The 23,764-nt window shown below is 38.7% G+C and overlaps 1 protein-coding gene across 2 annotated transcripts in view; it reads left to right on the top strand.

The window, feature by feature from the left end:
• Positions 1-561: 561 nt before the first annotated feature.
• Positions 562-23,764, top strand: part of lck (LCK proto-oncogene, Src family tyrosine kinase) — a 46,380-nt gene continuing 23,177 nt past the window's right edge. Inside the window, exons 1-8 of one of the 2 annotated variants that reach the window (XM_061895598.1) lie at positions 563-783; positions 2,603-2,715; positions 2,863-2,911; positions 8,335-8,425; positions 12,055-12,153; positions 12,260-12,363; positions 19,482-19,631; positions 19,711-19,863. In XM_061895598.1, coding sequence (XP_061751582.1) covers positions 2,608-2,715; positions 2,863-2,911; positions 8,335-8,425; positions 12,055-12,153; positions 12,260-12,363; positions 19,482-19,631; positions 19,711-19,863 — 754 coding nt within the window. In that variant the 5' untranslated portion in view covers positions 563-783; positions 2,603-2,607. Of the gene's footprint in view, positions 784-2,602; positions 2,716-2,862; positions 2,912-8,334; positions 8,426-12,054; positions 12,154-12,259; positions 12,364-19,481; positions 19,632-19,710; positions 19,864-23,764 lie in introns of both variants that reach the window. The other variant, XM_061895599.1, reaches the window with a different exon arrangement.

Below are 23,764 nucleotides of genomic sequence, written 5' to 3'. Positions count from 1 at the left end.
AGTTGATGATGTGCGGATGCATTTTTGTGATGATTTATAATAGTGTAATTTTTCTGGTCTATGCATGTACAAGAATGACAATGGTGGAGAACCTGAAAGTAAAAGAGCAAATGAGTCCGCAAGGTTTCTGTAAGTAAAAAGGCTGGTGTCATGCCAACTATTCATAGACACAAAAACACCACTGCCGGTGTGTACAAGAGCAATCATGACTAAAGTGTTCTCCTGACCCCTTTGCTATGTAGCCAAACATTTTCTTCAGCTACAACGCTTGTACACTGAGCACCTGTCAAATGCGTGCAGAGAAACCCTCATCCTCTCAACGACAGGAAGCATTCTTGGTCGCTCTTCTTCGTTTTTTGTTTTTTCAAAGTGTGTTCCTTTCTGTACGTGTGTGTGTATTTGTGTGTGTGTGTGCGTGTATGTGTGTGTGTGCGTGTGTGTGTGTTTGTGTGTGTGTGCGTGTGTGTGTGTGTGTGTGTGTGTGTGTGTGTGTGTGTGTGCGTGTGTGTGTGCGTGTGTGTGCGTGTGTGTGTGTGTGTGTGTGTGTGTGTGTGTGTGTGTGTGTGTGTGTGTGTGTGTTGTGTGTGTGTGAGTGTGTGCAGACACACGCTAGCACTCCCAGAAATGACTTATTTCAAACAAGACAGGCGGATGATGATATCTTTACAGCAGGAGTGGTGAAAAGTGATTGCCAAAGATCAGCTTTTATAGACAAATATCTATGGGGGAACCTTAATTCTGATACTATTGGGTGCGTGAAGTCACATTTCATATCGGAAAAAGGTGAGTGGTATTGTAAATATACAAAGGTGAAATATCATATATATTAGGGTTGCGAATATTTGGGTGTCCCACGATTCGATTCAATATCGATTCTTGGGGTCGCGATTTGATTATATATTGATTTTTTTCGATTCAACGCGATTCTCGATTCAAAAACGATATTTTTCCAATTCAAGACAATTCTGTATTCATTTAATACATAGGATTTCAGTAGGATCTACCCCAGTCTGCTGAGTTGCTAGCAGAGTAGTAGATTTTTTTTAAAAAGCTTTTATAATTGAAAAGGACAATGTTTTATCAACTGATTGCAATAATGTAAATTTGTTTTAACTATTAAACGAACCAAAAATATGACTTATTTTATCTTTGTGAAAACATTGGACACAGTGTGTTGTCAAGCTTATGAGATGCGATGCAAGTGTAAGCCACTGTGACACCATTGTTCTTTTTTTTCTCTTTTTTTTTATAAATGTCAAATGATAATGTAAAAGAGGGATTTTTAATCCCTGCTATGCTGAAATTATAACTAATATTGTTGATAATATTCATTTTTGTTTCACTACTTTTGGTTTGTTCTGTGTCGTGTTTGTGTCTCCTCTTAATTGCTCTGTTTATTGCAGTTCTGAGTGTTGCTGGGTCAGGTTTGGTTTTGGAATTGGATTGCATTGTTATGGTATTGATGTGTATTGGTTTGTTGGATTGATAAAAAAAATAAAAATAAAAAATCTATTTAAAAAAAAAAAGAGAATCGATTCTGAATCGCACAACGTGAGAATCGCGATTCGTATTCGAATCGATTTTTTCCCACACCCCTAATATATATATAAATACAGTATATATATGTACACACACCGTATGTATATATATATGTATATATATACATATATATATACATATGTATGTATATATATATATATATATATATATATATATATATATATATAAGATGCACATTATCAACAAATGTAAATATTGTATTAATATTGATATAATTATTCCTTGTAAGTGTAGTAAAACCATGATGCCTACTTTGTATTGTCTACATTTACAGAAGTTACACAGTGTAAACTTATTATATTGTTTTATTTTTTTGTTTGTTTTTTTAGGTTTGAATTTCATAGAAAATAGCCCTGTTATGCATGTCCTCAATTGTCCACTGCAGAGCACGCATATATGCATTTATCTGTCTGTTGTACAAAAGTAGGCATATAAATACAAGTCCTTATTTGGTAACTCGTACTGGATCTTCAATGTATAAAAAAATGCAAATGATAACAATTAGCTAGGTTTATTTTGGAAGAGCTTCAGCTGCAGATCATAAGAAAAGCCCCTCAGTGGAAAATGCTGACTTTTGTTTGCTCTCAACTGAAAGTATAAGGGAGGATAGTCAAGGAAAAAATGCATGTGGTTTATTCCTTGGAGGCTTAGTCTGCATAATTTTTCCCATGACTTTGGGAAGATGGATTCTGCAATTAGCCCACTGACCTGGTTTTGCTCCCATGGGAACCATGTGATGTTAAAAAACACAGTTTTTTCTTCTGTAACAGTTTTTCTGTTAAATTGACAAAATATGCAATTGAATTGCCAGCATTTATTCTATTCGAACAATTTGGTTCGAATGCTGTTGTGTATCCATTTTTTACTGCAGGGCTTCCTTTTGAAAGCATCACAAAACTTACCGAACATTTAGACTTTCTACAGTCCAAATCGGACTCTTATGGTCTGAATTTCAATGTATAAAATGTACTATCACAGATCAAACCCTTCATCGTTAACAGCTAACTTTATTAAGTATAATAAAACGATGATTATCTTGCAGAAAAGATGGGCTGTAACTTCAGTTCTGAGTACTCGGACACTGAATGGATCGAGAACTTGGATGAGATTTGTGAGCACTGTAACTGTCCCAAACCTCCACAAACCTGCAATCCCGTAAGTGCAAGTTTTACTAAAAGCATGCTCGCATATTAATTTATTGTACTGTAAGTGTTACGTAAGTCTGGCTAATAGAAAAATACTGTACATATTATTTTTGGTTGCTGTAATGTAGTACATTTTTATCTTGTTGACCGTATCTAGTACACAGATCAGCTGATTCCGGCTTCACCACCTTCATCTCCTCTACCAGGTACAGTGGATTCCATCTATTTGTGTGTAAGAACTAATAATTAATATTTTAGCAACCCTGGCTGAAATATGGTAACACTCTCTGCACTTATGATCTTTACTTTTGGAAACACCGTAAGAACTAAAAGGAACAACAATATACATGTAAGAGTACAGTATGTGTCCAAAAATAAAACTTAGTGTATGCTGTACATCTATATTATATAACAGGCATTTGACGATCAGAACATGTCATGTAAGGCGATTGTGACCAATGTGATCACAGTCACCAATATTTTCAGGGTATTGTTGAACATCTGGGCTTCACGGTGGTAGAGGGGTTAGTGCGTTTGCCTCACAATACGAAGGTCCTGCAGTCCTGGGTTCTGTCCCAGGCTCGGGATCTTTCTGTGTAGAGTTTGCATGTTCTCCCCGTGAATGTGTGGGTTCCCTCCAGGTACTCCGGCTTCCTCCCACTTCCAAAGACATGCACCTGGGGATAGGTTGATTGGCAACACCAAATTGGCCCCTAGTGTGTGAATGGGAGTGTGAATGTTGTCTGTCTATCTGTGTTGGCCCTGTGATGAGGTGGCGGCTTGTCCAGGGTGTATCGCGCCTTCCGCCCGATTGTAGCTGAGATAAGCGCCAGCGCCCCCCGCAACGCCAAAAGGGAATAAGCGGTAGAAAATGGATGGTTGGATGGATGTTGAACATCTTCACAGTGTTACATCACCTTTTCTTTTAACAGCACTCAATAAACGTTTGGGAACTGAGGAAACTAATTGTTGAAGCTTTGAAAGTGGAATTCTTCCCCATTCTTGTTTTATGTAGAGCTTCAGTCGTTCAGCAGTCGGGGGTTTCGCTGTCGTATTTTACGCTTCATAATACACCACACATTTTTATTGGGAGACAGGTCTGGACTGCAGGCGGGCCAGAAAAGTACCTGCACTCTTTTAGTACGAAACCACGCTGTTGTAACACGTGGCTTGGCATTGTCTTGCTGAAATAAGCAGGGGTGTCCATGATAACGTTGCTTGGATGACAACATATGTTGCTCCAAAACCTGTATGGACCATTCAGCATTAATGGTGCCTTCACAGATGTGTAAGTTACCCATGCCTTGGACTCTAATACACCCCCATACCATCACAGATGCTGGCTTTTGAACTTCGCGCCTATAACAATCCGGATGGTTATTTTCCTCTTTGTTCCGGAGGACACCACGTCCACAGTTTCCAAATATAATTTTAAATGTGGACTCGTCAGACCACAAAACACCTTTCCACTTTGCATCAGTCCATCTTAGATGAGCTCGGGCCCAGCGAAGCCAGCAACTTTTCTTGGTGTTGTTGATAAATGGGTTTTGCTTTGCATAGTAGAGTTTCAACTTGCACTTACAGATGTAGCAACCAACTGTTTTTACTGACAGTGGTTTTATGAAGTGTTCCTGACCCCATGTGGTGATATCCTTTACACACTGATGTCTGTTTTTGATGCAGTAGCGCCTGAGGGATCAACGGTCAGTAATATCATCGTTTACGTGCAGTGATTTCTCCAGATTCTCTGAACCTTTTGATATTTTATAGGCCGTAGATGGTAAAATCCCTAAATTCCTTGCAATAGCTCGTTGAGAAATGTTGTTCTAAAACTGTTCGATAATTTGCTTACAAATTGGTGACCCTCGCCCCATCCTTGTTTGTGAATTACTTAGCATTTCATGGAAGCTGCTTTTATACCCAACCATGGCACCCACCTGTTCCCAATTAGCCTGCACACCTGTGGGATTTTCCAAATAAGTGTTTGATGAGAATTTCTCAACTTTATCAGTATTTATTTCCCAACTTCATTGTCACGTGTTGCTAGCATCAAATTCTAACGCTAATGATTATTTGCAGGGGAAAAAAAGTTTAGCAGTTTGAATATCAAATATGTTGTCTTTGTAGCATATTCAACTGAATATGGGTTGAAAATGATTTGCAAATCATTGTATTCCATTCATATTTACATCCAACACAATTTCCCAACTCATATGGAAACAGGGTTTGTAGAAAGGGTGTTAGATGCATTGTCATCACGGCATGCCCTCAAAATTGATTTCTTGGTGAAAATCGAAAACTGTTTACCTGGGAGATTTCTGGTAGAAACACTGAAATTCAGAAATCTACCGGACTTCTCCGGGCGGTTGGGAAATATGCGCCTGAGCCACATCAGAGTGGTCAAAGAGCGGCATGTGGCTCCGGAGCCGAGGGTTGCCGACCCCTGGTCAAGTGATGTGTGGCCCGATACCGAAATAGCAATACCGCGAATACCAAGTATTTGTGCAGTAATATCAATCCTCAAATCAACTGTGCATCTGGAAAGTATTCACGCCGCTTCACTTTTTCCACAATTTGTTTTGTTACAGTCTTCTACTGAAATGAAATACCAGTAAATAATTTTTGTCCTCAAACTTCTACAGACAATAGCCCCATAATGACAATGTGAATTTTTGAAAATGTGATAAAAATAGAACAAAAAAAAAACAATAATCAATAATTTGTTGATACACCTTTGGCAACAATTACAGTCTCAAGTCGTTTTGAATACATGTGGTGGTGACTTGTCCAGGGTGTACGCCGCCTTCCGCCCGATTGTAGCTGGGATAGTCACCAGCGCCCCCCGCGACCCCATAGGGAATAAGCGGTAGAAAATGGATGGATGGCCACAAGCTTGGCAGACCCATCTTTGGGCAGTTTCACCAATTCCATCCATCCATCCATCCATCCATCATCTTCCGCTTATCCGAGGTCGGGTCACGGGGGCAACAGCCTAAGCAGGGAAACCCAGACTTCCCTCTCCCCAGCCACTTCGTCTAGCTCTTCCCGGGGGATCCCGAGGCGTTTTCAGGCCAACCGGGAGACATAGTCTTCCCAACGTGTCCTGGGTCTTCCCCGTGGCCTCCTACCGGTTGGACGTGCCCTAAACACCTCCCTAGGGGGGCGTTCGGGTGGCATCCTGACCAGATGCCCGAACCACCTCATTTGGCTCCTCTCGATGTGAAGGAGCAGCGGCTTTACTTTGAGTTCCTCCTGGATGACAGAGCTTCTCACCCTATCTCTAAGGGAGAGCCCCGCTCCCCGGCGGAGGAAACTCATTTCGGCCGCTTGTACCCGTGATCTTATCCTTTCGGTCATAACCCAAAGCTCATGACCATAGGTGAGGATGGGAACGTAGATCGACCGGTAAATTGAGAGCTTTGCCTTCCGGCTCAGCTCCTTCTTCACCACAACGGATCAGTACAACTTCCGCATTACTAAAGACGCCGCACCGATCCGCCTGTCGATCTCACGATCAATTCCTTTTGGCCCATTTTTCTTTGCAGCACCTCTCAAGCTCCATCGGGTTGGATGGGAAAAGTTAGTTTTCATCAAGGATGTCTCTGTCCATTGTTGCATTCATCGTTCCCTCTATTCTGACGAGTCTTCCAGTTCTTGCCGCTGAAAACCATCCCCAGAGCATGATGCTGCCACCACCATGCTTCTCTGTAGGGATTGGCCTGGTTATGAGTGGTGCCTGGTTTCCTCCAAACATGACGCCTGGCATTCACTCCAAAGAGTTCTATCTGTCTCATCAGACCAGAAAATGTTGTTTCTTCTGGTCTGAGAGTCTTTCAGGTGCATTTTGGCAAACTTTTTACTAAGAAATGGCATCTATCTGGTCATTCTACTATACAGGCCTGATTGGTGGGTTGCTGCAGAAATGGTTGTCCTTCTGGAAGGTTCTCTTCTCTCCACAGAGGAATTATGTAGATCTGACAGAGTGACCATCGGGTTCTTGGTCACCTCCCTGACTGGACTAAGATGAATGCAACAATGTAAAAAGACATTCTGGATCAAAACCAAAGCTTCCCATCCAACCTGATGGAGTTTGAGAGGTGCCAAAAGATAGGTGTGCCAAGCTTGTAGCATCCTATTCAAAAAAGACTTGAGGCTGTACTTGCTGCCAAAGGTGCATCAACAAGTTGAGCAAAGGCTGTAAATATTAATGTATATGTGTTGGTTTTTTTGTTTTTTTTCCCAAACAATTGCAGAAAAAATCATAATTACTTTTTAGATTGTCCCAATGGGGTACTGTGTGCAGAATGTATTTATTCCATTTTAGGATAAGGCTGTAACATAAAATGTGGAAAAAGTAAAGTGCTCTGAATACTTTCTGGATACACTGTCGTTATTTGAGAGGATGTGTATTGTTGACAGGAACACAGTGTAAAAAAAGTAACTAAACTTGTGAATTAGGCAATGTGTCAATGTTGGACGCTTTTGTTGAGTGTTCTTTAAATGTTCAGTATTTTCACGTTAACATGTTTATATAATTAAATTGTGAATTAGTTTTTATTCTGATGATAGTTCTTAATATTACATTTGTTTTATGCTTTCGTTATTTTACTCATTTCCTTTTTCATGGTTTGAAACCTCATTTCCGTGTACTTTGTATGATTTAGTCCTATTTTTTTCTGGTTTATTAGCTTAGCTATGTTGTTATTCGCATCACTACCTCAACATACTTCAGTGTTTGAAGTAAATAATAACTGTCTTTTATTCTTTATGCTATGAGACATGTTTTATTTGAAATACACAACTTATTAAATGTTAGCAGACATATTAGGTATGTTTGCACAAAGTTTTGGTATCGTATCGGTATCGCTGATACAAGTCGGGATATCAGATCGTAAGAAAGTCAGTGGTATCGCACATCACTAATATGATCTGCCTAATGGCAGCAGTTGAAAACATTATTAGTAGTAACATTATTTAGGTTAAACCACAAGACAAAAGTAGATATACAGTCATGGTCAAAAGTTTACATACACTAAAGAACAGAATGTCATTGCTGTCTTAAGTTTCCAATAATTTTTTCCAACTCTTATTTTTTTGTGATAGAGTGATTGGAGCACATACTTGTTGGTCACAAAAAACATTCATGAACTTTGGTTCTTTTCTGAATTTATTATGGGTCTACTGAAAATGTGACCAAATCTGCTGGGTCAAAAGTATACATACAGCAATGTTATTTATATAGGTTATATGTCCCTTGGCAAATTTCATTGCAATAAAGCGTGTTTGGTAGCCATCCACAAGCTTCTGGGAAAAAATTCGGGTAGAATTTTTGACCACTCCTCTTGACAAAATGGGTGCAGTTCAGCTAAATTTGTTGGTTTTCTGACATAGACTTTTTTCTTCAGCATTGTCTACATGTTTAAGTCAATAAGGTCATTCAAAAACCTTAATTCTAGTCTGATTTAGCCATTCCTTTACCACTTTTGATGTGTGTTTGGGGTACCACTAGTGATATATATACCACAGTTTAAGAATCACTGGTATAAAGCTTAAAACAATGTCATTATACATTTAACATCAAAAATAAAAACTTCATGCTCAAAAATTTCGGATGTTAATCTATTTGCAGACATCCTGGCAGTAGCGTGCTACAGCTATGAACCCGAACATGATGGTGACCTGGGCTTTGAGAAGGGGGAAAAACTCAAGATAATTAACCGGTGAGCTCTGAATACAGTACAGTACACCTCAAACTGACTCCATCAAATAACCACTTTGGCTTTCTTAAAATAATTTGCTCTTTGTGTTGCCCAATGTGTGTTTGTTGTGTTGTTATTTTTGGGTTTACATCGTTATTGTGATTTGTGTCAATTGGGATTCAAGATTGCCATTAGTCACCAACAGTAACAGGGTCGGGGGAACAGCACAGTGGTAGTGGGGTTAGTGCATGTGCCTCACAATACGAAGGTCCTGAGTAGTCCTGGGTTCAATCCCAGGCTCAGGATCTTTCTGTGTGTAGTTTGCATGTCCTCCTCGTGACTGCGTGGGTTCCCTCCGGTTACTCCGGCTTCCTCCCACTTCCAGAGACATGCACCTGGGGATAAGTTGATTGGCAACACTAAATTGGCCCTAGTGTGTGAATGTGAGTGTGAATGTTGTCTGTCTACCTGTGCTGGCCCTGCGATGAGGTGGAGACTTGTCCAGGGTGTACACCGCCTTCCACCCGATTGTGGCTGAGATAGGCACCAGCGCCCCCCGCGACCCCAAAGGGAATAAGCGGTAGAAAATGGATTGATTGTTGGTACCAGGGTCACAATTACACATAACCATTGGTTCTTAAACTTTTTTTACCAAAACACTTGGCTCTCCAAGTACCACCAGTAGCGTAGTAGGCCTAAGTATTCATTAAAATAAGGCACAGGTGTTATTATTAATTGTTATTAACAAATATATTGACTATTTTTGGCCACTCTAATACAAAGTTACTTTAAGTTATTAAGTTAAGTTATTAAATAATAACACTGTGTTTGAATATAGGAAAATAAAACACTGTACCTAAATCAGGGGTGTCAGATGTATGGCCCGCAAGCCGGATCAGGCCCGCTAACAGGTTTTATCCGGCCCGCGGAATGAGTTTGCTAAGCATAAAAATGAGCCGAAATTTTTGAAAGAAAGAAACCGCTGTTCTAAAGGTGTTCACTAGGTGTTGCAATAGCAATTCTGAACCGAGGATGTCGTTGTGGCTTGTGCAGCCCTTTGAGACACTTAGGGCTATACAAATAAACATTGATTGATTCTTTTTTTCTTTGTAGATGATGCTACATATGGTAAAAAATAAATAATAAATCACATAACGTTAATGCACTAGTTGAGGAAAATGAGCAAACTACATAAATAACATCCTGTGATTTGAATTTGATATAATTTTTTCATCTTGATAGATTGAAAATTAACACAGATGAGTTGACTGTTGAACATTATCACATAATATATTCAGTATAAATAATGACAAATAAAGATAATTTGCAAGTGGATAAAAACCCAACAGTATTATGATTTGTAAATTTTTTAAACAAAAAAAAACAATCTGCAGTATTTTTAAGTTATCGTTCTGTGCTTTTACCATTCCGGCTGACTTGGGGGTAGATTTTTCTCCATGTAGCCCCTGATCTAGAATGAGTTTGACAACCCTGACCTAAATAATGAGTCAGACTCTACCACAGTTTGAGAATCACTTCACTGCACTAAACTGTACAGTTAGGTAGAGGCAGAGCCACCTCGCCCCCGATAGGCACAACATACGGCCATGGGGTGCCTGTTTTGCGTGAAGAAGCGCATGCAAAATGTAAATAATGAATGATTTGGCACTTTTTACAAAATTTTACCGCAAACTTATTTCAAGCTGTTTTTTCTTCCATCGCTGGCAGGAATGTAAAGGTGAAATTCACAATTCAATCACACTGGCTCCTGTGGTTATTGTCTTGTTAGGTAAAGGTACTGGGTTTTAATCCTGATTGGAGTGTTTTGAAAGGTTTGTAGATTAATAATAATAATAATAATGATAATAATAATAAATAAATAAATAATAATAATAATAATAATAGGGCTTCACAGTGGAAGGGGGGTTAGTGCGTCTGCCTCACAATACGAAGGTCCTGAGTAGTCCTGGGTTCAATCCCGGGCTCTGTATCTATCTGTGTTGAGTTTGCATGTCCTCCCCGTCGATGCGTGGGTTCCCCTCCGGGTACTCCGACTTCCTCCCACTTCCAAAGACATGCACCTGGGGATAGGTTGATTGGCAACACTAAATTGGCCCTAGTGTGTGAATGTGAGTATGAATGTTGTCTGTCTATCTGTGTTGGCCCTGCGGTGAGGTGGCGACTTGTCCAGGGTGTACGCCGCCTTCCGCCCGATTGTAGCTGAGATAGGCTCAAGCACCCCCCGCGACCCCAAAGGGAAAACACGGTAAAAAAAAATGGATGGATGGATAATAATAATGAATTAAAATTGTAACGCCCTTTACTTTTGTTAAAATCTCAAAGTGCTAAAAAAGTAAAAACAATTTTTTATGAATTATTAATGTTTTAATGATGTGAGAATAGTTTTTTGCACTATTGACACATTTATTTGACATTAATTAGTTTTAGTACAAAACATGCATCAAATTGTAATTCAAGTTTGATTTTAAAAAAAGTATAAAAATAATTTCACATAAAGAAAAAAGGTGTGTCCAAACTTGTAATCATGAGAGAATTTGGGGGCTCCAAAATAAATTCTGCTTAGGGCCCCGATTTAGCCTGGGGAGACCCTGAGTAGAGGGCCACAATGTATTATGTTACATTGTGCTGGGTTATGTTAGGTTAGGTTAGGTTATGTTACGTTAGATTAGGTTAGGTTAGGTTAGGTTAGGTTAGGTTAGCTTAGCTTACCTTAGGTCAGGTTAGGTTAAGTTAAGATAAGTTAAGTCAAGTTACTTTATTAGTACTCAAAGATAAACTAGTTGTGTAGCCAACAAGCTCAGGAGATCCATTAAAGGAAATACACATCACACTGCAAATTATTTGCCACTTGCCCGGGTTTAACATTTTATTTCTCGAAATTTCCCTAGTTTTAAGCTATTTACATAGCATAAATAGTTATATTTATTCCTATTTTAGTTTAAATATTAAATATTCAAATAAGATATTCAGGTTTCCCCCGCATACTTAATTTAAGAATTGATGGAAGTTGAATAATGCTTATTTTCAGAATAAATTACTTACTTCTAGCTTAAAGGTCAAGCTGATTTCTAGATATACAAGTCCTAACTTGGGAAATCCCATCAAATAAACGTATCCGTCCATGCAGTTTATTATTTAGTATTTTTTTTCCTAGAATCAAGTATTTTTCTCTAGTATTTTGACAGCTCTTTTTTGTAACACAGGCACACCACAAGTAATAAAAACATTTAATATGATTTTGTATGCGTGATAAAATATAAAAATACATTACATTAAAGGAATAATTACACAATTAAATAGATATGTGCAAAATGTGACTATAATTAGTTTATTTCTGTTATGGCAACTGGAACAAAGCTTGCCTCTGTGCCGTTTTGTCTTGCATCTCCAGACAAAAAAACATCCAGCCAGAATGGAGAAGATACAATCATTGTGTTCTGGTGAGACCTATCAGTTACATTACCGAGGTAGAAAATAAACTACAGAATACAATTGCTCAACAAAGAGCTCAGTAATCTGAATACAAAGTACAACATCTGGTGATTAACATTAGACATGTGTTTTTTATCTATCCTCCACATAATGGTACACGGTTTACTCATGATACTCTTCTTTGTTATGACATCCAGGGATGATCCAGAGTGGTATATGGCAGAGTCTCTCACCACAGGACAGCAGGGCTTCATCCCACACAACTTTGTTGCAATGAACACAGTGGAGACTGAACCGTACGTCCCATACAACAAAAAGGGCCATGCCTCAATGCCGGCTCGCAGGCATGAAACATTACAGTTTAGCTGCTATTAAAATGTACATTCTGTTGTGTGTTTGCAGGTGGTTCTTTAGGAACACTTCTAGAAATGACGCCATGAGACTCTTGCTCGCTCCTGGAAACACAAGGGGCTCCTTCCTCATTCGGGACAGTGAGACATCCCCAGGTGACATAACAATGCTATTACTACACAACAGTAATATATACTGTACTCATACTGTACAAAATATGCCACCACTTGTTTTTAATGAGCGAATACTCTATGGTGTTCTATGGATGGTACCCATTAACCCTTCTTGTTAACCATCAGGTAAGTCCGTGATATAATCTTGAAATACTTTATGTAAAAAGTATGATAGTAATACAATTGCCTCAATTTATATATATATATATATATATATATATATATATATATATATATATATATATATATATATATATACATATATATATATATATATGTATGTATGTCTACCACGGTATCGAGCACTATTCTCTGGATAATCAAATCAAGACATATATATATATATATATATATATCCATCCATCCATCCATCCATTTTCTACCGCTTAATCCCTTTTTGGGGTCGCGGGGGGCGCTGGCGCCTATCTCAGCTACAATCGGGCGGAAGGCGGGGTACACCCTGGACAAGTCGCCACCTCATCGCAGGGCCAACACAGATAGACAAACAACATTCACACTCACATTCACACACTAGGGCCAATTTAGTGTTGCCAATCAACCTATCCCCAGGTGCATGTCTTTGGAAGTGGGAGGAAGCCGGAGTACCCGGAGGGAACCCACGCATATATATATATATATATATATATATATATATATATATATATATATATATATATGTATATATATATATATATATATATATATATATATTTATATATATATATATATATAAATTGAGGCAATTGTATTACATATATATATATGTATGTATGTATGTGTATATATATATATATTTATATATATGTATGTATGTGTATATATATATATGTATATGTATATTTATATATATGTATGTATAGATATATATGTATAAACATGTATGTATGTGTATTCATATATTTATACTGTATATATGTAAATATGTATGTATATATGTATATATATGTATGTATATATGTATATAATAATAATAATGGATTAGATTTACATCGCGCTTTTCTATTGTTAGATACTCAAAGCGCTCACAGAGAAGTGGGAACCCATTATTTATTCACACCTGGTGGTGGTAAGCTACATCTATAGCCACAGCTGCCCTGGGGTAGACTGACGGAAGCGTGGCTGCCAGTATGCGCCTACGGCCCCTCCGACCACCACCAATCATTCATTCATCATTCATTCACCGGTGTGAGCGGCACCGGGGGCAAGGGTGAAGTGTCCTGCCCAAGGACACAACGGCAGCGATTTGGATGTCAATAGGTGTGAAGCGAACCTGCAACCCTCAGGTTTCTGGCACAGCCGCTCTACCCACTACGCCATGCCGCTTTACCCACTATGCCATGCCGCCCCCATATATGTATGTATATATATATATATATATATATATATATATAATATATATATATGTTTATATATTCGTGGCAGCATAGGAGAAAGTTATGCACAAGTGTTACTTTTGCATATCATTGCCTATAACTGTGGTACGATCAATGACCCTCGATTAAAGTTAGAAACAGATGTGTTACTAGTTTTTAAAAACAGAAGGAGACTTAACCCCCAGGAGATACACTAATAATATTTATATACAAACCCCATTTCCATATGAGTTGGGAAATTGTGTTAGATGTAAATATAAACGGAATACAATAATTTGCAAATCATTTTCAACCCATATTCAATTGAATGCACTACAAAGACAAGATATTTGATGTTCAAATTCATAGACTTTATTTTTTTTTGCAAATAATAATTAACTTAGAATTTCATGGCTGCAACACGTGCCAAAGTAGTTGGGAAAGGGCATGTTCACCCCTGTGTTACATCACCTTTTCTTTTAACAACACTCAATAAACGTTTGGGAACTGAGGAAACTAATTGTTGAAGCTTTGAAAGTGGAATTTTTTCCCATTCTTGTTTTATGTAGAGCTTCAGTCGTTCAACAGTCCGGGATCTCCGCTCTCGTATTTTATGCTTCATAATGCTCCACACATTTTCGATGGGAGACAGGTCTGGACTGCAGGCGGGCCAGAAGGGTACCCGCACTCTTTTACTACAAAGCCACGCTGTTGTAACACTTGGCTTGGCTTTGTCTTGCTGAAATAAGCAGGGGCGTTCCATGATAACGTTGCTTGGATGAAAACATATGTTGCTCCAAAACCTGTATGGACCATTCAGCATTAATGGTGCCTTCACAGATGTGTAAGTGACCCATGCCTTGGGCACTAATACACCCCCATACTATCACAGATGCTGGCTTTTGAACTTTGCGCCTAAAACAACCCGAATGGTTATTTTCCTCTTTGTTTTGGAGGACACCACGTCCTCTGTTTCCGAATATGATTTGAAATGTGGACTCTTCAGACTACAGAACACTTTTCCACTTTGCATCAGTCCATCTTAGACGAGCTCGGGCCCAGCGAAGCCGGGGGCGTTTCAGGGTGTTGTTGGTAAATGGGTTTGGCTTTGCATAGTAGAGTTTTCACTTGCGCTTACAGATGTAGCGACCAACTGTAGTTACTGACAGTTGTTTTATGAAGTGTTCCTAAGCCCATGTTGTGATATCCTTTACACACTGATGTCGATTTTGATGCAGTACCGCCGAAGGTTCTAACGTCCGTAATATAAACGCTTACGTACAGTGATTTCTACGAATTCTCTGAACCTTTTGATGATTTTACGGACCGTAGATGGTAAAATCCCTAAATTCTTTGCAATAGCTCGTTGAGAAATGTTGTTCTAAAACTGTTCAAAAATTTGGTTACAAAGTGATGACCCTCACCCCATCCTTGTTTGTGAATTCCTTAGCTTTTCATGGAAGCTGCTTTTATACCCAATCACGGCACCCAACTGTTCCCAATTAGCCTGCACACCTTTGGGATATTCTATATAAGTGTTTGATGAGCATTCCTCAACTTTATCAGTATTTATTGCCACCTTTCCCAACTTCTTTGTTACGTGTTGCTGGCATCAAATTCGAAAGTTAATGATTATTTGCAAAAAAAAAAAATGTTTATCAGTTTGAACATCAAATATGTTGTCTTTGTAGCATATTCAACTGAATATGGGTTGAAAATTATTTGCAAATCTGTCAGGCTTGGACATGGATTGTGTGTGCTCCTTCGACGCAGCTGGATTACAGGACGAGCCAGGCGTGAATTCAGGTACATGATATTTATTAAATAAACAAACAAACTACAAAAAGGCAAACCAAGGACGCGGTCTGTGGCGGATAATAATCTATACTAAACTTAAAACAAAACAGCACAATGGCATGACTACATACAAACAAAACAAAACTAGCACTGTGGCATAAATACACAAACTTACTCGGCATGGAACTGTGGACGAGGGCGTGAAGGTTGGAACAGCATGGGTAGGGTGCGTGCGAGTGTGAAGATCGCAGAAAGCAGACAAGAAAAAGAGTGACTTAAGTAGCTGTGATGATTAGTGAAAACAGGTGAGGCTGAGAACAGGGACGTGACACGAGAGTTGAAAAGTAATGAGTTGGCATGGAGACAAAAACAAACCAGGAAATGCCAAGACAGAACTTAAATGTCCAAAAAACTGAAAATAACCTGACCAAAACCAAAACATAAACTTACAGGCGTGACAAAATCATTGTATTCCGTTTATATTTACATCTAACACATTTTCATAACTCATATGGAAACGGGGTTTGTACGTACTAACAATAGTATATAATTATGATGTGTATTATTTACTAATGACGATCCTATTTGGATCAGCTAATCTCTACTTTACACTCTGAAGTAAAGAAAAGCCTGATAGATTTGTAATCACATTCATAGGCATAATGACAGGTTATATGTGACATGATATCACATGACAGGCAGCACGGTGGAACACGTGTTAGTGCATGTGCCTCACAACACGAAGGTCCTGAGTAGTCCTGGGTTCAATCCCGGGCTCGGGATCTTTCTGTGTGGAGTTTGCATGTTCTCCCCATGACTGTGTGGGTTCCCTCTGGGTATTCTGGCTTCCTCCCACCTCCAAAGACATGCACCTGGGGATAGGTTGATTGGCAACACTAAATTGGCCCTACTGTGTGAATGTGAGTGTGAATGTTGTCTGTCTATCTGTGTTGGCCCTGCGATGATGCAGCGACTTGTCCAGGGTGCACGCCGCCTTCCGCCCGAATGCAGCTGAGATATGACATGACTGTTTGGACTTTAGGATTACTTTCACTAGTTTATGTATTATTTCCTGTCCACTATTTTTGCTTTCCACTTCCTGTTTGCCAACGACACTTCTCTTGTCTGAGCGCTGAGTTACTTGCATGTCTCTGATTAATCAGGACACACCTTTCCCTGGTTATCTTGATTTGTCAATCCGATCTTTAAAAACCTGATTTAGTTTATTTTTTTACATGTGTTTTAAAATAAATATAAATACATCCTGTGGTGTATCACAGGTTCAATTTTGGGACCAAAATTGTTCAATCTTTATACAAAAAAAATTAGTAAAGTGAGTATTAGTTGTGTTATTCGTAGATGATACAACCTAGTTTAGTTCAAGAGAGAACACAATGCTAATAATAACAGAAGAAATTGATAAATTAAAGGGATGGTTTGACAAAAACAGGCTACCCTCAAATCTTAGTAAAACTAAAATAATGCTATTTTGTAACACAGGAAAAGAAAGTCACACACAAATACGCTTAGACAGAATAGAAATTAAAATAGTAAATTAAATCCTATTTCTGGGTGTAATAATTGATGATAAAAATGAACTGGAAATCTCATATACAAATATACAATATATAAATATGTATTGGACCAAAAATCTCTCCATATTCTTTACTTCTTCCAAGTGTTACCATATCTGAGTTATTGTGTAGAAATATGGGGAAATAACTACAAAAGTACACTACATTAATTACCGGTGTTACAAAATAGATCAATTAGAATAATACATAATGTTGGATATAGAGAACATACAAACCCTTTATTTATTGAATAAAGAATATTGACATTCCACGATATAGTGAATTTGCTAACTGCTAAAGTTATGCACAAAGCAAACTATAATCCACTACCCAACAACGCACAACAATTCTTCTCAACAAAAGAGGAGAAATATAATCTCAGAGAAAATGTAACTTAAAGCATGTGTATGCACGTACAACACTTAAATCCTTCAGCATATCAATATGTGTAATTAAATTATGGAATGCATTAAGCAAACAACGCAATCAAAGTACTATTATGATTCAGTTTAAGAAATTGTTCGAACTCAAAGTGTTTGAAATATAAAAACAAGAAGAATCATGATAAACATTTTGAACTTATGGGTAATATTATTCATCTCACAATATGATATCCTTACAGTACTTCAATATTTATTATTTATTTATTTGTTATTTTATTCTTATTTTATTTTATTATTTAAGCAATGTATTGTGAACAAATTGAGAACAGGAAGTGAACAATAGTGTTAACAAATGCTATATAATGGAAAAGGGATAGGATTAAATAAGCTTGGCTTCTTCCTCCTCCTTTCGAACATGTTGAAAAGAGAAACTGGAAATTGTGATGTATCATGTTGTAATTGTATGCATGTTTTAAATAAACTAAAACCATAAACTATAAAATGCTGATTTCAACCAAATTCATGCAATAAACATACCAAGTATCTGTGTGTGTGGATTGTCGACATTTAGGGTGGGGTCTGGGGCCCATTGGCCCATTGGGAGTTTTGTGCACGGGGACCCAGAATTGAGAAGACCAAACACTTATAGGCCAAAACATATGGTAAATGGAACTGCCATTTTGCATCCTTACAGTTTTTTTCTAATTGCTTACACACTAAATTTTAACATTTTCACACAGTTAATAAAAGTCTACACACAGTAAGCAAAACCACTGTGCAGATTTGCCTAATATTAGGCATAGACCCTGCTTCACAGTTTTTGCGAAATATTACTACACACAATGCTTTACACACACCTTCCTTGCACACATATAAGTATTGTGATACACACATTTTCACATCTTGAACACAGATAACGGTTGTGATACGCACATTTTCACACTTTACACATACTCTAGGATTGTGATACACATATCTTTACACCTTACACAAAGATAAGAATTGTGAAGTTACTTCATGGTCAATCCAAAGGGCTGGCTTGCCAACGACCACACAAATGAACACATTGGATAATCACATCCGCCAGGTGTAAAGACACATGGGTGATAAAACTTAAAATACAGCTTTCAAGTGGGTGCTACAGCTATACAGTTTTTTCCATTTTTAATTTGTATCTCCAGATTTTTTTATCAAACCTTTTTATTCGTCTCAGATTTTAATTTGTATTGCATATCATTGTTGACTACTGTGATATGTTACTTTACCTGACTGTGGTAAAAATAAATATTTTCAGTTGGCAGCATCTTGAAAAGATTACAGGATATTTGTACTTTCTCTTTAGGTCCTTACGTATAGGCCCACAATGATGATTGCTATGGATTTGCCAATATATTTTGTCAAGTTACAGTAATCATTCATCACATATGCTAAAAAGGTCAGGCGAAATGCCCCAAACGTGATTTCTTATCGTAAAATAGTTTTTTTTACAAATGTATTTTATATTTATCACTGTTCTGGGTAAGTCCCTCCAAAAGTGTCTTATCATTTGAAGTCTGTGTGAGTGAGATGACAATAAAACTGCAACTTTACAAATGCTTGCTTTATTTTGATGAATGGGCATATGTTTTGACTGAAGTGTGTCATTTTGCAAATAATCTAGGAATTAAGAAAATGTAATGTTGTGTTAGGAATAGTGTGTAAATCATTTTGAAAAAAGACACACAGTTAGTAAAATTGTGTGTAAGCAAATGGAAAAAACTATAATATTGCTAATGTGCCATTGTGGTGCATGCAAAATAAAGGAGAATGGCGCTGAGTACAGTGCAGATATCTGCTATGATTGAAGTTAAAAAAAATAATTGTGGTGTGGTTGTGTTTGGTTTTCCAACATCATTGTTTTTCTGCCAAAGAAGAAATAACATGTAATGGTGAAGAGCAAAAGCTTGAAATCTCAACCATGCAAACAACACTATCTTGCCTGTATTTTGCTTCAGGGTCGTACTCCTTATCAGTCCGAGACTTGGACCAAAGCACTGGTGAAGGAGTGAAGCACTACAAGATCCGCAACTTGGACAATGGTGGTTTCTACATCACCGCCAAGATATGTTGCAGTTCCCTGAAGGAGCTGGTCCACCATCATTCAGGTATGTGCAAACAGCAAACATGTATCATTCAAGGTTCTTGTTGTAGTAACTTTGCGTGAATCCACTTTCCATCACCCAGTTGATGCCAATGGCTTATGCACCAAGTTGGTGAAGCCATGCCAGTCGAGAATGCCTCAGAAACCTTGGTGGCAAGATGAGTGGGAGATCCCTCGAGAGTCCTTAAAATTGGTGAACAAGCTTGGTGCAGGCCAATTTGGAGATGTGTGGATGGGTGAGGGAAACATCAACATTGTGTTCTGTTTACTAGATGTTTTGATGGGTGTGTGGAAGAACACATACCACTACACTCCAGTTTGTGTTATGTAATATAGTACCACCACAACCTAAAACCTTTTTGAAATAAGAGCTGCTGGCTTCAAGTTTCAATGAAAATTTCAAGTTACAGTGCCGCCACAAAGTATTCACAGCGCTTCACTTCTTCCACATTTTTTTATGTTGGAATAAAATATTTTTGCCTTTAAAATTCAACACACAACTAGGAAATCACATATACATACGTAATTACAACCTTTGCAATGAAGCTCAAAAGAGAGATCAGGAGCATCTTGTTTCAACGATTATCCTTGAGATGTTCCTGCAGCTTAACTGGAGTTTTTCTGTGATAGATCAAATAGGTTGGACATGATTTGGAAAGGCACACACTTGTCTGTCATGATCCGTGGTCCGGATCATGTTGTATTTTCTGTTAGTTTTGGACTCCTTTAGTTCCTGTTTGTGACACCTGAGCTTGTTCTGTTTGCCATGGTTACTCATTGTGTTCACCTGTCTCTGATTAGTGCTCGCCCGCTCACCTGCATCCCGAGCACTAATCAGACGCATTATTTAAGCTTGTCTTTGCCAGTCAGTCGGGCTGGCGTCATTGTTCGATTCTTGCCTGGTCCACGTAAGTCTTGTTTGTTGATGCCACAGCTAGTTAGTTTCCTTGCTCATGATTCCAGTGCTAAGTTGTGGTTCTTATGCTTCTCGTGCAAACGACACGCTTTCCTTTTGCCTGTTTCCTGTTTTTTGTTGTTGATTGATTTATGACAATAAATCATACTCCTACCTTCACGCTTTGTCCGGAGTTGTCCGTTCTGCATCCCGGGAGAACGACCCCTCATGACATTGTCTATATATACACTGTAAGGTCTCACACTTGACAGTGCATGGCAAAGCACAACCCAATAATTAAGTTGAAGCAACTGTCTGAAGACTTCCGAGACAGGATTGTCTTGATGCACATATCTGGGAAAAATATATCCTGCCTTGGAGGACCAAATGAGCTCAGTTGCCTCCATCATCCATAAATGGAAGACGTTTGAAACCACCAAGACTCTTCCTAGAGCTGGTCGGCCATCTAAACTGAGCGATAGGGGTAGAAGGGCCCTAGTTGGGGGGGATAAACAAGATTCCGTTGGTCACTCTATCAGAGGTACAATATTCCTCTGTGGAAAGAGGAGACCCTTCCAGAAGGATAACTATCTCTGTAGCAATCCACTAGTTAGGCCTGTATGGTAGAGTGGTCAGACGGAAGCCATTTATTAGTAAAGCGTTTGCCAAACCTGAAAGAAGTTTCTACCAAGAGAAAATCATTTTTTTGGTCTGGTGAGACCAGAAAATTATTATAAACCAGCATTATTTAGAGTGAATGCCAGGCGTCATGTTTGGAGAAAACCAGGCACCATCATCACCAGGCCAATACCATCCCTACAGTAAAGCATGATTGTGGTAGCATCATGGTGTGGGAATGTTTCTCAGCGGCAATAACTGGGAGACGAGACAGGATAGAGGGAAATATGGATTTAGAAATGTACAGAGACATCCTGGATGAAAATCTACTCGAGAGCACTCTTGAACTCAGACTGGGCTGACGATTCATCTTTCAGCAGGACAACGACCCTAAGCACACAGCCAAGATATCAAAGTAATGGTTTCAAGACAACTGTCTAAATGTCTTTGAGTGACCCAGTCAGAGCCCAGACTTGAATCCAATTGAACATCCCTAAATAGATTAGATAATGGCTCTGCACCTACGCTTCCCTTCCAACCGGATGGAGCTTGAGAAGTGCTGCAAAGAGGAATGGGAGAAATTGTCCAAAGATAGCTGTGCCAGCTGGTGGCATCATATTCAAAAAGACTTGAGGCTGTAATTTCTGTCAAAGGTGCTTTTTCTCATTGCGCTTATTGCTGTTGCCCAATTTTTGCTGGTGTTTTAGTTTTTTGTAATGTGACTAGGGACAATGACAAATGAGTCACAGGCCACTGCTGTAGAAGCTAACCATTTATGGCCGCTATAGTCTTAGTACTGTAGTATATTTGTTCATAGTATGGCTACATATGGGGACGCGAGTCATATGTCTTACGTCAGCGGTGGAAGTAGTAAACACAGGTGTTTTCTAGACAGGTTTTTCTTGTGTGATAGAGGGGATGAACAGGGAAGTCCTTCTTTGGTTGCCGCCTTACTTTCCTTTTACGTTTCAGTTTTTACTTTTGTATGCACAATAAATCGACACAAAGTCCGTACTTTGGAGCAATGTTCAGGGACTCTGTTATTTGGCTTGTAAGCTTCTCGTCGCAGGTTGAGGGAAGAGTTGTTTGATGTTGAATGCTAGAAAATGCAACGGTCAGCCTTAATGCATTGTTGCAGCTGAATGATTTTAGTGCACGTCGAGTGGAGCAAGTGTAGTGTGTGGCCATGTTCGGGGGTTGTGGCTGTGTTGTTGAGTGCAGCGGGATGTGAGTAAGGCGAGCTTGCCTGTTCAGGAGTTAAAATGTGTGCCTGGTAGCAGGTCTGTTGACCACTCTCTGGGTAGGGGTGTCACTGATGTCATATTTATACATGTTTGTTTTTGTAATATTTTCGTGATCGACCAGTAGAGTCCCAAAGATCAACTGGTCAATCGCAGTCGACGGGTTGGGAACCTCTGTTATATTGTATTGTCTTCATACTATATTATTGTTTTATGAAAGTTCATTTTTATTTTTATAAGGCATGTTACGTGTTAAAATTATGATGCTTTGGGGGGAGGGCAAACACCATCAATTAATTTCAAAGGGAGACAGTCATTTGAGATACAAGTGTTTTTGGTTAAGATGTCTGTCACAGAAGGCTCGTAAATTGAGGTACTACTACTCTACACTAGATAGATAACGGTTTACACTCACGTTCATACCTATGGACAAGTTAGAGTTTCTAATCAGCCTAATATGCATGCTTTTTTACCTGTATGAGGTAACATACACAACTGCAAACTCCAGTTGAGCAGACAGGCATATTTCCTTGGGATGTTTTGCCTGCAGCGTCCCTTCCGGGTCTGAGCTACTGGCGCCCTATGGTCAATGTGTATTGCCCAATACAGTCTTAACTGTGGGCTACATGGAGCTGTTTGACCCGAAGGGTTATGAAAGGAATGTACCTTGTCATGCAGCATAACTCAAACTACATAAATCTACCTTTCCACGGCACTTCTGCATTGGGGGAATTCTCAGTTAACAATAGACGCATGGCTGTCCATTGTTCGAGTTCACCCAGAGGTTAAACAGTTGTTTACCTGGGTATCGGTTATGTAATCTGTGTCACGACCCCTGTATCATTTATCGGGAGTAGTTCCTCTCTTATTAAAACCCCCTCCTACCAGCTGTGATGAACTTTTGCCACTGTGTGTGTGGGAAAACATGACCAACGCTTGAACTTGTCCACATTTCTTAGGCATTTGTTCCTACAATCTGGTTTCCAAGATTCAACATAACTCAATCTAAGACGCCTTTCAGCATCTAATGTCAAAAGAGATAGAAATAATCTTCTGTTCTAGTATCAAAATGTTGTGCAAGTGTGTGAATATGTCAAACACCAAAATAAATATACAAAACAGTCTTATTTTGAGTGTTAAGCATAATGTTATTATGAGTTGTGTCGCTTCCAACATTCTGTCTTCAATAGTGACAAGCAGTTTGTGGTTGGTGAGACACTGATTTGTCCTTCTTACGCTCTAATCAAATGTTAATGCAAGTTTCTCTTGAAGAGGATTTTGTTGACAAACATTTCTTATTCCGTTTTTTTCCTTGTAAAACTGAAAACTATTTGTGGTCCTAAATTCATTGAACCAGGTTTTGGTGCCTATCCCCACTCTTGA

This window comes from Nerophis ophidion, linkage group LG03 (assembly GCF_033978795.1).
Source record: "Nerophis ophidion isolate RoL-2023_Sa linkage group LG03, RoL_Noph_v1.0, whole genome shotgun sequence".
NCBI classification, from domain to species: Eukaryota; Metazoa; Chordata; class Actinopteri; order Syngnathiformes; family Syngnathidae; genus Nerophis; species Nerophis ophidion.
This window is presented reverse-complemented; position numbering and strand designations above follow the sequence as displayed.